Consider the following 14,686-nt stretch of genomic DNA (forward strand, 5'->3'; position numbering starts at 1 on the left):
AGGTGGAGAAGGTGGTGAAGAAAGCCTATGGGATGTTAGCCTTTATAGGAAGGGGGATAGAGTATAAGAGCTGGAGTCTAATGTCGCAGTTGTACAGAACGTTGGTCAGGCCGCATTTGGAGTCCTGCGTCCAGTTCTGGTGGCCTTACTACCGGAAGGACGTGGAGACTCTGGAGAGAGTGCAGAGGAGGTTTACCAGGATGTTGCCCTGGTACGGAAGGACTGGGTTATGAGGAGAGATTGGGCAAATTGGGGCTGTTTTCCCTTGAAAGACGGCGACTGAGGGGGGATCTAATGGAGGTGTATAAGATTATGAAGGGTATCGATAGAGTCAACAGTGGGAAGCTATTTCCTGTGTAACCCGCACTTCATTGCCGTGTCAATGTCAGCGGCTCAAGGGAGAAGGTTTCAGTGTTTAACCTCGCTGCTGGCCACTCGGCCCATCTCTCTCTGTGTCAAACTTACTAATCCTACCCCCCCGACTCCCCACCTCGTCATCGCCAGAGAGAGAGAGAGAGAGAGACGGAATATTTTGCAACGAGGATTTTTATTGAAAATTCCAGTGGGTGGGTGATTGCGCGGGTCCCCACAGTTTGTTGAGAGGGAGGTGGTAGTAGGACTTGGGTGGGGGGGTGGGGGTCGGTTTTTGGGGAGGTTGAAGGGTCCCACGGTTGCGGGAGGGTGGGTGGGGGTGGGTTGTGGGAGACAAGTGAGGGCGTCGGTGCTGGGGGTGGGGGTGGGGGGGGCTACAGAGAGTTTAGCGAGTGAGCCAGTCCCGTACAGTATGGGCCAAAGATTGGGTTAGGGGGGGTTTGGATAAAGGGGGCTCTTGGGAATGGAAGGATTGGAAGTTTTGGTGGGGGGTTGGGGGGTGATTGGGGAACCGGGGGTGGGGGCCAGGGAAGTGCCTGCCCCAACCCCCCACCCCCCCACCCCACTGGCTCTGATTTTTAGCCTCAAATTCAATGGTTGGCCATGATCTCCTTGAGCCAGTCGAGGTGGGTGTAGATATTGGTGTAAACGGCGTACGTGTCGGCCCGACAGGCTTCGTCGTAGGAGAGGATGCCGGCGGCGTACTCCACGCCCCCCTCCTCCACCACGAAGGGGGCGCCCCGGTCCCCCCGGCACACGTTCTCCTCCAGCGCCGAGCGCTGGGTGCAGAACAGGTCGGGGGCGTCCTCGGCGAAGAGGCCGGGCTGCTTCTGGGCCAGCTGGTGCAGGCACTGGCTGGCGTTGGCCACCCCCAGCTCCACGTACAGCAGGTGGGTGGCGGGCTTCAGCTCCACGCCCATCCCCCAGCCCGCCAGGTGGCCCACCTTGCCCAGGGCAGCCAGGTCGTGCGCGGGCAGACAGATGGGCATGATATGATTGGAGTAGGTGATGTTCTCCTTGAGTTTGACCAGGGCCAGGTCGTTGCTGTAGACCACGGCATCCTTGGTCTTTGGGTGGGTGAAGATCTTGTCGATGTGGACCTCGTGGGCACTGTCCATTTCCCGGGCATCCTCCATGCCCACGTAGGCATGGAAATTGGCCTTGATCTCTGCCTCCGAGCGCCCCTCTCCCTGGAGGGCGTGGGCGCTGGTCAGCATCCACTGGTGGGCAATCAGTGCCCCGTCGATGATCTCCCCATCGGCCCCCCGCAGCAGCATGCTCCAAGGAGAGGCTCCGTTCACCACCATCCGGCCCCCCACCACCCGCTGGTGGGTCTCCAAATGGACCACGGGACGGCCACAGAGAACTAGAGAGAGAGAGAGAGGGAGAGAACATCAGACTGACCCCTCACCGAGAGAGACAGAGAGAGAGAGAGACAGAGAGAGAGAGAGAGAGAGAGAGACAGAGAGAGAGAGAGACAGAGAGAGAGAGAGATAGAGAAAGAGAGAGAGAGACAGAGAGAGAGACAGAGAGAGAGACAGAGGGAGAGAGAGAGAGAGACAGAGAGAGAGACAGAGAGAGAGAGAGACAGAAAGAGAGAGAGACAGAGAGAGAGAGAGACAGAGAGAGAGAGAGATAGAGAAAGAGAGAGAGAGACAGAGAGAGAGACAGAGAGAGAGAGACAGAGGGAGAGAGAGAGAGAGAGAGAACATCAGACTGACCCCTCACCGAGAGAGAGAAAGAGAGAGACAGAGAGAGAGAGAGACAGGAGAGAGAGACAGAGAGAGAGACAGAGAGAGAGAGACAGAGAGAGAGAGACAGAGAGACAGAGAGAGAGAGAGACAGAGAGAGAGAGACAGAGACAGAGAGAGAGAGGCAGAGAGAGAGACAGAGAGAGAGAGAGAGACAGAGAGAGAGAGAGACAGAGAGGGAGAGAGAGACAGAGAGAGAGACAGAGAGAGAGAGAGAGAGGGAGAGAACATCAGACTGACCCCTCACCGAGAGAGACAGAGAGAGAGAGAGAGAGAGAGACAGAGAGAGAGAGAGAGACAGAGAGACAGAGAGACAAAGAGAGAGAGGCAGAGAGAGAGAGACAGAGAGACAAACGGAGAGAGAGAGAGACAGAGAGAGAGACAGAGAGAGAGAGATAGAGAGACAAAGAGAGAGAGACAGAGAGAGAGAGAGACAGAGCGAGAGACAGAGAGAGAGAGAGACAGAGAGACAAAGAGAGAGAGGCAGAGAGAGAGAGGGACAGAGAGACAGAGAGAGAAACAGAGAGAGGCACAGAGAGAGATAGAGAGACAGAGAGAGAGAGAGAGAGACAGAGAGAGACAGACAGACAGACAGAGAGAGACAGAGAGAGAGACAGAGATACAGAGAGAGAGGCAGAGAGACAGAACATCAGACTGACCCCTCACCGAAAGAGACGAGAGAAGAGAGAAACAGAGAGAGAAAGAGAGTCAGACAGAGAGAGAGAGGGGGAGAGAGAGAGAGAGAGACAGAGTGAGAGAGAGACAGAGAGAGAGAGACAGAGAGAGACGCAGAGACAGAGAGAGTCTCCCTGTGTAACAGGGGTCCCTGATGGAAGGCAGACAGAGTAAATATGATTCTGTACCTGGCTCGCATGTAGGGATTTCGTAATCAAGGTCAGTGTTTCTCCATTTCCCTTCGATCGTACAGACATAAACACCTAGACAGCACAACAGGGGTTAGAGTCCAGCACGGCAAACTGATATAACCCCTGGTACCCACCGCACACTCCCCGCAGAGCCCATCACCCACTCAGCACTGACCTTCCCACAGTGCGGTGCTCCCTCAGCACTGACCCTCCCACAGTGCGGCGCTCCCTCAGCACTGACCCTCCCACAGTGCGGCGCTCCCTCAGCACTGACCCTCCCACAGTGCGGCGCTCCCTCAGCACTGACCCTCCCACAGTGCGGCGCTCCCTCAGCACTGACCCTCCCACAGTGCGGCGCTCCCTCAGCACTGACCCTCCCACAGTGCGGCGCTCCCTCAGCACTGACCCTCCCACAGTGCGGCGCTCCCTCAGCACTGACCCTCCCACAGTGCGGCGCTCCCTCAGCACTGACCCTCCCACAGTGCGGTGCTCCCTCAGCTCTGTCTGTGGACAGATTTCTCGAACCCACCTTCATCGCTGAAATCTCGTCTGTGGTAGTTTGCGTCACAAGTATATTTGATCGCAGAGAGATACGACGTGACCCCGTGCGTTGTCACGTATTCAAAGTGTCCGTGTTCGATATCCTTCGGAACGCCGCACGAAACTGAGAGATAGAAAGGGAGGGAAGGAGAATTCCTCAATCTGGGACACTGAGATCGAACCAAAGCAGGATTCAAAAAGACCCTTCTGCCCGTCCACTTCCTGCTCTCCCCTTCGATCGGCCATTGCTTGACCGAATTTTAACCCCAGCCCCACAATCTTGCCACTCCCCCTCTAATCTTTCCTCAGTCGGGATAGGGGGACGGGAACTGTCCTCCGAGTGTGGGTCTGACCGAGGGGATAGGGAGACGGGAACTGTGCTCCGAGTGTGGTCTAACCGAGGGGATAGGGAGACGGGAACTGTCCTCCGAGTGTGGGTCTAACCGAGGGGATAGGGAGACGGGAACTGTGCTCCGAGTGTGGGTCTAATCGAGGGGATAGGGAGACGGGAACTGTGCTCCGAGTGTGTGTCTAACCGAGGGGATAGGGAGACGGGAACTGTTCCCCGAGTGTGGGTCTAATCGAGGGGATATGGAGAGGGGAACTGGGTTCCGAGTGTGGGTCGAATTGAGGGGATAGGGAGACGTGAACTGTGCTCTGAGTATGGGTCTAACCGAGGGTATAGGGAGACATGAACTGTGCTCCGAGTGTGGTCTAATCGACGGAATAGGGAGACGGGAAATGTACACCGAGTGTGGGTCTTATCGAGGGGATAGGGAGACGGGAACTGGGCTCTGCATGTGAAATAACTGAGGGGAGAGGGAGACGGGAACTGTGCTCCGAGTGTGAAATATCTGAGGGGATAGGGAGACGGGATCTGTGCTCCGAGTGTGGATCGAAATGAGGGGATAGGGAGACATAGAACATAGAACATAGAACATTACAGCGCAGAACAGGCCCTTCGGCCCACGATGTTGCGCCGACCAGTTAAAAAGCAATGACCCACTAATGTAAACCAATCCCTTTCCATCCATAAACCTATCCACGGATCTCTTAAACGCCCCCAAACTAGACGCATTTACAACTGCAGCAGGCAGGGCATTCCAATCCCTCACCACCCTCTGGGTAAAGAACCTACCCCTGACATCCGTCCTATAACTACCCCCCTTAATTTAAAGCCATGCCCCCTCGTGCTAGCTTTCTCCAACCGAGGAAAAAGGCTATCACTATCCACCCTATCTAAACCTCTAATCATCTTATATGTTTCAATAAGATCCCCTCTTAGCCGCCTTCTTTCCAGCGAAAACAACCTCAAATCCCTCAGCCTCTCCTGATAGGACCTCCCCTCCATAACAGGCAACATCCTGGTAAACCTCCTCTGCACCCTCTCCAAAGCCTCCACATCCTTCCTGTAATGTGGGGACCAGAACTGCACACAGTACTCCAAGTGCGGCCGCACCAGAGTTGTGTACAGTTGCAACATGACGCTGCGACTCCTAAATTCAATCCCCCTACCAATAAACGCCAAGACACCGTATGCCTTCTTAACAACCTTATCTACTTGATTCCCAACTTTCAGGGATCTATGTACACATACACCTAGATCCCTCTGTTCATCCACACTATTCAAAGTCCTCCCGTTAGCCCTATACTCAACACATCTGTTATTCCTACCAAAGCGAATTACCTCACACTTCTCTGCATTAAACTCCATCCGCCACCTCTCGGCCCAGCTCTGCAACCTGTCTAAGTCACCCTGCAAACTATGACACCCTTCCTCACTATCTACCACACCTTCGACTTTGGTGTCATCAGCAAATTTACTAATCCACCCAACTATACCCTCATCCAGATCATTAATAAAGATTACAAACAGCAGTGGCCCCAAAACAGATCCCTGAGGCACACCACTCGTAACCGAACTCCATGATGAATATTTACCATCAACCACCACCCTCTGTCTCCTATCCGCTAGCCAATTCCTGATCCAATTCCCTAGATCACCCCCAATCCCATACATCTGCATTTTCTGCAGAAGCCTACCATGGTGAACCTTATCAAACGCCTTACTAAAATCCATATACACCACGTCCACTGCCTTACCCCCATCTACCTCTTTGGTCACTTTCTCAAAAAACTCAATAAGGTTAGTAAGGCACGACCTACCTGCTACAAAACCATGCTGACTATCTCCAATCAATTCATTACTCTCCAAATAACTATAAATCCTATCCCTAATAATTTTTTCTAAAACCTTGCCCACAACAGAAGTAAGACTCACCGGTCTATAATTCCCGGGGAAGTCTCTGTTCCCCTTCTTAAACAATGGGACAACATTCACTAACCTCCAATCTTCCGGTACTATACCAGAGGCCAACGACGACCTGAAGATCAGAGCCAGAGGCTCTGCAATCACTTCTCTTGCCTCCCAGAGAATCCTGGGGTAAATCCCATCCGTACCAGGGGACTTATCTATTTTCAAACCCTCCAGAATATCGAGCACATCCTCCATATCAACTGTAACACTGTCAATTCTACTCCCTGCAACCCAGTGTCCTCCTCAGCTATATCCATGTCCCCCTGCGTGAATACCAAAGAGAAATATTGGTTCAATGCCTCTCCAATCTCCTCCGGTTCCACACACAACTTCCCTCTGCTGTCTATAACTGGCCCCAATCTTGCCCTAACCAACCTTCTGTTCTTGACATACCTATAGAACGCCTTAGGATTCTCCTTGACCCTATCAGCCAAAGTCTTCTCATGTCCTCTTTTAGCCCTTCTTAGCTCACTCTTCAACTCCCTCCTAGCCAATCTAAAGCTTTCTAGTGCACTACCCGAGCCCTCACGTCTCATCCGAACATAAGCCTCCTTTTTCTTTTTAACCAACGACTCAACTTTTTTGGTGCACCACGGTTCCCTAGCCCTACCAATTCCTCCTTGCCTGACAGGGACATACCTATCACGGACTCGCAGTAGCTGCTCCTTGAAAAAACTCCACATTTCGGACGTTCCCAGTCCCTGTAATCTCCTAGTCCAACCTATGCTTCCTAATTCTCTCCTAATAGCCTCATAATTATACTTCCCCCAGCTAAAACCAGTGGCCCGAGGTTCATGCCTATCCCTTTCCATCACTAAGGTGAACGTAACCGAATTGTGGTCACTATCACCAAAATGCACCCCAACTTCCAAGTCTAACACCTGGTCTGGCTCATTTCCCAGTACCAAATCCAATATAGCCTCACCTCTAGTTGGCCTATCTACATACTGAGTCAAAAAACCTTCCTGCACACTTTGTACAAAAACTGACCCCTCTAACGAGCTAGAGCTATAAAAATTCCAATCAATATTAGTAAAGTTAAAATCCCCCATAACAATTACCCTGTTACTTTCACTCCTAACCAGGATCGTCTCCGCAATCCTTTCCTCAACCTCTCTAGAACTTTTTGGAGGTCTATAAAAGACTACCAACAGGGTGACCTCCCCTCTCCTATTTCTAATCTCCGCCCACACTACCTCAACATACAAGTCCTCATCAAACTTCACAGTACAGTGCTCCCTCAGCACTGACCCTCCCACAGTGCGGCGCTCCCTCAGCACTGACCCTCCCACAGTGCACAGCTCCCTCAGCACTGACCCTCCCACAGTGTGGTGCTCCCTCAGCACTGACCCTCCCACAGTGTGGCGCTCCCTCAGCACTGACCCTCCCACAGTGCACAGCTCCCTCAGCACTGCCAATCCATTATAATCCATCCTTATTCAGATACACATCAGGATCCACTCAGAACCCAGAGCAATAAATATTGCAAAAACACTCACCCTCAACTTCCCTCCTGTGGCGAATGTGAAAACCTGGTTAAAACAAAAGATTGAAATAAAACATTGTTAGAACCTGTGCCAGGTATGACCAAATCCTAGAGACAAATCCCCACAGTGCGGTGCTCCCTCAGCACTGACCCTCCCACAGTGCGGTGCTCCCTCAGCACTGACCCTCCCACAGTGCGGCGCTCCCTCAGCAGCAACCCTCCCACAGTGCGGCGCTCCCACAGCACTGCCCCTCCCACAGTGCGGCGCTCCCTCAGCACCGACCCTCCCACAGTGCCGCGCTCCCTCAGCACCGACCCTCCCACAGTGCAGTGCTCCCTCAGCACAGACCCTCCCACAGTGCGGTGCTCCCTCAGCACTGACCCTCCCACAGTGCCGCGCTCCCTCAGCACCGACCCTCCCACAGTGTGGCGCTCCCACAGCACTGCCCCTCTCACAGTGCGGCGCTCCCTCAGCACTGACCCTCTCACAGTGCGGCGCTCCCTCAGCACTGACCCTCCCACAGTGCGGCGCTCCCTCAGCACTGCGAATCCAACATGAACCACCCTTATTCAGACACACATCAAGATCTCCACAGAGCCCAGAGTAACTAACATCGTAAAAACACTCACCGACATGGTGCCCCGTGGGCTCAATCGTGGAACCTGGTTAAAACAAAAGATTGAAATAAAACATTGTTAGAATCTGTTCCAGGAACGAACTTATCCTGGAGACAAACTCCCACAGTGCGGCGCTCCCTCAGCACTGACCCTCCTACAGTGTGGCACTCCCTCAGCACTGACCCTCCCACAGTGAGTTGCTCCCTCAGCACTGACCCTCCCACAGTGCGGAGCTCCCTCAGCACTGACCCTCCCACAGTGAGTTGCTCCCTCAGCACTGACCCTCCCACAGTGCGGAGCTCCCTCAGCACTGACCCTCCCACAGTGAGTTGCTCCCTCACCACTGACCCTCCCACAGTGAGGCGCTCCCTCAGCACTGCGAATCCAACATAAACCACCCTTATTCAGACACACATCAAGATCTCCTCAGAGCCCAGAGTAACTAACATTGTAAAAACACTCACCGACATGGTGCCCCGTGGGCTCAATCGTGGAACCTGGTTGAAACATAAGATTGACGTAAAACATTGTTAGAACCTGTTCCAGGAACAAACTTATCCTGCAGACAAACTCCCACAGAGCAGCACTCACTCAGCACTGACCCTCCCACAGTGCGGCAATCCCTCAGCACAGACCCTCCCACAGTGCGGCGCTCCCTCAGCACTGACCCTCCCACAGTGCGGCGCTCCCTCAGCACCGACCCTCCCACAGTAGGGCGCTCCGTCAGCACTGACCCCCCCACAGTGCGGCAATCCCTCAGCACAGACCCTCCCACAGTGCGGTGCTCCCTCAGCACTCACCCTCCCACAGTGCGACGCTGCCTCAGCCCTGACCCTCCCACACTGCGGCGCTCCCTCAGCTACGACCTGAGTGCGAGCGAGATGGGAACTGAATTATGATCACTATTCCCTAAAATGTTCCCCGACAGAGAGATCCGACACTTGTCCAGGTTCATTCCGCAAAGCCACATCTCAAGAGAGCCCAGAATACGAAACATCGCAAACATACTCACGTGACAACTCTGCGATCAGCCAAGATTCATGAGATTCCGGTTAAAAAACAAATGGAAATAAAACGCTGTGAGATATAGTCCCAAAATCCAACGTTCCCTCGTAAGTTACTCCCACAGTGCGGTGCTCCCTCAGCACTGACCCTCCCACAGTGCGGTGCTCCCTCAGCACTGACCCTCCCGCAGTGCGGAGCTCCTTCAGCACTGACCCTCCCACAGTGCGGTGTTCCCTCAGCACTGACCCTCCCGCAGTGCGGAGCTCCCTCAGCACTGACCCTCCCACAGTGCGGCGCTCCCTCAGCACCGACCCTCCCACAGTGCAGTGCTCCCTCAGCACTGACCCTCCCACAGTGCGGCGCTCCCTCAGCACTGACCCTCCCACAGTGCGGCGCTCCCTCAGCACCGACCCTCCCACAGTGCAGTGCTCCCTCAGCACTGACCCTCCCACAGTGCGGCGCTCCCTCAGCACTGACCCTCCCACAGTGCGGCGCTCCATCAACACCCACCCACCCACAGTGCGGCGCTCCCTCAGCACCGTCCCTCCCACAGTACTGCACTCCCTCAGCACCGTCCCTCCCACAGTGTGGCGCACCCTCAGCACCGACCCTCCCACAGTGCGGCGCACCCTCAGCACTGACCCTCCCACAGTGTGGCGCACCCTCAGCACTGACCCTCCCACAGTGCGGCGCTCCCTCAGCACCGACCCTCCCACAGTGAGTTGCTCCCTCAGCACTGCGAATCCAACATAAACCACCCTTATTCAGACACACATCGAGATCTCCTCAGAGCCCAGAGTAACTAACATCGTAAAAACACTCACCGACATGGTGCCCCGTGGGCTCAATCGTGGAACCTGGTTGAAACATAAGATTGACGTAAAACATTGTTAGAACCTGTTCCAGGAACAAACTTATCCTGCAGACAAACTCCCACAGTGCAGCACTCACTCAGCGCCGACCCTCCCACAGTGCGGAGCTCCCTCATCACAAAACCTCCCTCAGTGCGACGCTCCCTCTGCACTGACCCTCCCACAGTGCGGCGCTCCGTCAGCACTGACCCTCCCACAGTGCGGTGCTCCTTCAGCACTGACCCTCCCACAGTGCGGCGCTCCCTCAGCACCGACCCTCCCACAGTGCGGCGCTCCCTCAGCACTGACCCTCCCACAGTGCGACAGTCCCTCAGCACTGACCCTCCCACAGTGCGACAGTCCCTCAGCACTGACCCTCCCACAGTGCGGTGCTCCCTCAGCACCGACCCTCCAACAGTGCGGCGCTCCCTCAGGACTGCAAATCCAACATAAACCACCCTTATTCAGACACACATCGAGATCTCCTCAGAGCCCAGAGTAACTAACATCGTAAAAACACTCACCGACATGGTGCCCCGTGGGCTCAATCGTGGAACCTGGTTAAAACAAAAGAATGACATAAAACATTGTGAGATCCTGTTCCAGGAACAAACTTATCCTGCAGACAAACTCCCACAGTGCGGCACTCAGTCAGCACCGACCCTCCCACAGTGCGGCGCTCCCTCAGCACTGCCAATCCAATATAATCCACCCTTATTCAGATCCACAACAGGATCTCCACAGAGCCCAGAGCAATAAATATTGCAAAAACACTCACTGTCATGGTGCCTCCTGGGATCAATGTGAAAAGCTGTTTAAAAAAAAAGATTGAAACAAAACATTGTTAGAACTTGTGCCAGGTATGACCAAATCCTGGAGACAAACTCCCACAGTGTGGCGCTCCCTCAGCACTGACCCTCCAACAGTGCGGCGCTCCCTCAGCATTAACCCTCCAACAGTGCGGCACTCCCTCAGCACTGACCCTCCCACAGTGCGGCACTCCCTCAGCATTGACCCTCCCACAGTGCGGCACTCCCTCAGCATTGACCCTCCAACAGTGCGGCACTCCCTCAGCACTGACCATCCCACAGTGCGGCGCTCCTTCGGCACCGACCCTCCTACAGTGCGGCGCTCTCTCAGCAGCGACACTCCCACAGTGCGGTGCTCCCTCAGCACTGACCCTCCCACAGTGCGGCGCTCCCTCAGCACTGACCCTCCCACAGTGCAGCGCTCCCTCGGCACTGACCCTCCTACAGTGCGGCGCTCCCTCAGCACTGACCCTCCCACAGTGCGGCACTCCCTCAGCACTGACCCTCCCACACTGCGGCGCTCCCTCAGCACTGACCCTCCCACAGTGTGGCGCTCCCTCGGCACCGATCCTCCTACAGTGCGGCGCTCCCTCAGCACCGACCCTCCCACAGAGCGGCGCTCCCTCGGCAAAGACCATCGCACAATGCGGCACTCCCTCAGCGCGGACCCTCCCACAGAGTGGCGCCCCCTCTGCACCGTCCCTCCCACAGTGCGGCACTCCCTCAACACTCGCCCTCCCACAGTGCGGCTCTCCCCCCGCACTTACCAGAGTGAGAGTGTGAAGGAGACATAATTATGATCACTATCCCCTAAGATGCTCCCCCACAGAGAGATCCTACACTTGTCCAGTTTCATTCCACAAAGCCAAGACTCCAGAGACCACAGAATACTGAACATTGCAAAGACACTCACCACGCATGTCTGTGATAAGCCGAAATACATTGGAATCTGCTTAAAAAACAGATGGAAATAAAACACTGTAAGACCCTGTTCCAAAATCCAACGTTCCCTGGGAAGTTACTCCCACAGTGCGGCACTCCCACATCACAGACCCTCCCACAGTGCGAAGCTCCCTCAGCGCTGACCCTCCCACAGTGCGGCGTTCCCTCAGCACTGACCCTCCCACAGTGCAGCACTCCCTCAGCACTGACCCTCCCACAGTGCGGCGTTCCCTCAGCACTGACCCTCCCACAGTGCGGTGCTCCCTCAGCACTGACCCTCCCACAGTGCGGCGTTCCCTCAGCACTGACCCTCCCACAGTGCGGAGCTCCCTCAGCACTCACCCTCCCACAGTTCGGCGCTCCCTCAGCACTGACCCTCCCACAGTGCGGAGCTCCCTCAGCCCTCACCCTCCCACAGTGCGGCGCTCCCTCAGCACTGACCCTCCCACAGTGCGGTGCTCCCTCAGCACTGCGAATCCAACCTAAACCACACTTATTCAGATACACATCAAGATCTCCTCAGAGCCCAGAGTAACTAACATTGTAAAAACTCTCACCGTCATGGTGCCCCCTGGGGTCAATTATCACACCTGGTGAAAACAAAAGATTGAAATAAAACATTGTTAGAACATGTGCCAGGTATGACCAAATCCTGGAGACAAATTCCCACAGTGCGGTGCTCCCTCAGCACTGACCCTCCCACAGTGCGGTGCTCGCTCAGCACTGACCCTCCCACAGTGCGGCGCTCCCTCAGCACTGACCCTCCCACAGTGTGGTGCTCCCTCAGCACTGACCCTCCCACAGTGCGGTGCTCGCTCAGCACTGACCCTCCCACAGTGCGGCGCTCCCTCAGCACTGACCCTCCCACAGTGTGGTGCTCCCTCAGCACTGACCCTCCCACAGTGTGGTGCTCCCTCAGCACTGACCCTCCCACAGTGTGGCGCTCCCTCAGCACTGACCCTCCCACAGTGCGGTGCTCTCTCAGCACTGACCCTCCCACAGTGTGGTGCTCCCTCAGCACTGACCCTCCCACAGTGCGGCGCTCCCTCAGTACTTTGGGAAGTTTGCGTTCACTCACCCGGAAGTGCATTCTGCTGTGGTAATGCTCCAATCAAGCAGAGCAGCATCAAATGGAACGGGAAAATCCTGCAGGAATAAAACACTGAACAGATCTATCATTCCCACCGTACACCCTATCCATAACCCTCAGAATTTTATCCACCTCTCACAGGTCTCCCCTCATCCTCCGTCTTTCCAGGGAGATCAACCCCAGTTTACACAATCTCTCCTCATAGCTCAGACCCTCCAAACAAGGGCAACATCTGGTAAACCTCCTCTGCACTCTCTCCAAAGCCTCCAGGTCCCTGGCAGCAGGATCGAGATGTGGATATGCCGGCGTTGGACTGGGGTAAACACAGTAAAAAGTCTCATAAATCGGTTGGACTGAAACCTGGTGTTAGGATCAACAGCAGATTAGATACAGAGTAAAGCTCCCTCTAAACTGTCCCCATCAAACACTCCCAGGACAGGTACAGCACGGGGTTAGATACAGAGTAAAGCTCCCTCTAAACTGTCCCCCCATCAAACACTCCCAGGACAGGTACAGCACGGGGTTAGATACAGAGTAAAGCTCCCTCTACACTGTCCCCCCATCAAACACTCCCAGGACAGGTACAGCACGGGGTTAGGTACAGAGTAAAGCTCCCTCTACACTGTCCCCCCATCAAACACTCCCAGGACAGGGACAGCACAGGGTTAGATACAGAGTAAAGCTCCCTCTACAGTGTCCCCATCAAACACTCCCAGGACAGTTACAGCACGGGGTTAGATACAGAGTAAAGCTCCCTCGACAGTGTCCCCATCAAACACTCCCAGGACAGGTACAGCACGGTGTTAGATATGGAGTAAAGCTCCTTCTACACTGTCCCCCCATCAAACACTCCCAGGACAGGTACAGCACGGGGTGTGATACAGAGTAAAGCTCCCTCTACACTGTCCCCCCATCAAACACTCCCAGGACAGGTACAGCACGGGGTTAGAGACAGAGTAAAGCTTCCTCTACACTGTCCCCCCATCAAACACTCCCAGGACAGGTACAGCACGGTGTTAGATACAGAGTAAATCTCCCCTTGCCCAGGGTTCTCACCCCATGTTGAGACTGTGTCTGGGCGTCCGCGGGCAATCGGAGGTGTTCTTGGAAGAGACGGGTGTCCGCTGGGCTCGGTGCTTTGCAATTGCTCTCTCTGCGCAGATCCCACCGCTTTTCACCCTCTCTCCCTCTTGTGTCCCCTCCCCACTGCCCAGATCTGGAACTTTCCATTGAGTTAGTGACTGCAGAGTCAGCGACTGGCCAGTCTCCTCCACGCCCCTCGCCGCCCTCCTCCACTCTCTTTCCCGTCTCTAGCCCTCCCCTTCCCGCATCTGCCATCCCTCATCTCCCGAACCTTCCCCCACTGAACTCACCAGAGGCAAACAGTTCAGTATCGACAGATGAGTCTGCAAAATCGGGGAGCAGTTGCTAAGGCGCTCGGGTAGAGTTTTTTTTTTAATCTTACTATCAATTTGAGCGGTGAGGAATCCCGATACTCTACATAGGTTAAGTGTCCCACCCTCCCCCCTCCTCTAACCTCAAAAAGAGAGAGAGAGAGAGGGGCTCTGACTGAGAGCAGGGAAGTTTGTTTTTGTTTTGGAGTGTGCTGTAAGGGCTTTGGCTCACAGGGCCACAGAGATAAGGCTGAGGCAAGGGAAGTTATCAGTTTTTTTTAACTTTTCCCTCTGGGTTACTGAAAAGGGGCAAGTCCGGGTGTGAGGCCAGTGTGTTGCTGCCAGTGCGACACGTGGGAGGTCTTGGAGGCTCCTGGTCCCCCAGACACCCACACCTGTGCTCGGTGTGTGGAGTTCCAGTCCCTACGGAACCAGGTTAAGGAGCTGCGAAGGCAGCTCGAGGACCCTCGGCTCATTAGAGAGAGAACCAGGGGATAATTGACGGGAGCGACCGGCAAGCGGTCACACCCGGGGGCAACGGGAAGAAGGCGTGTGGGTAACTATCAGGGAGGGGAAACCTCAGGTGGTGGAGAGCACGCCGGTGGATGTCCCCCCCTTCAAAATAAGTACTCCTGCCTGAGTACT

At 55.0% G+C, this 14,686-nt stretch overlaps 1 protein-coding gene across 1 annotated transcript; it reads right to left on the minus strand.

The window, feature by feature from the left end:
- Positions 1 to 962: 962 nt before the first annotated feature.
- Positions 963 to 12,120, minus strand: LOC145338762 (haptoglobin-like). The gene is made up of 7 exons (XM_080183150.1): positions 12,115 to 12,120; positions 10,331 to 10,363; positions 9,780 to 9,852; positions 7,963 to 7,995; positions 3,519 to 3,653; positions 2,987 to 3,061; positions 963 to 1,738 (listed from the first exon to the last, which is right to left on the minus strand). The coding sequence occupies exons 1-7, from the start codon at positions 12,118 to 12,120 to the stop codon at positions 963 to 965; spliced, it is 1,131 nt and encodes a 376-aa protein (XP_080039276.1).
- Between the last annotated feature and the right edge of the window lie 2,566 nt (positions 12,121 to 14,686).

Source organism: Carcharhinus amblyrhynchos, unplaced genomic scaffold (assembly GCF_965287045.1).
Source record: "Carcharhinus amblyrhynchos unplaced genomic scaffold, sCarAmb.v2.hapA chromosome_167, whole genome shotgun sequence".
Classification (NCBI taxonomy): Eukaryota; Metazoa; Chordata; class Chondrichthyes; order Carcharhiniformes; family Carcharhinidae; genus Carcharhinus; species Carcharhinus amblyrhynchos.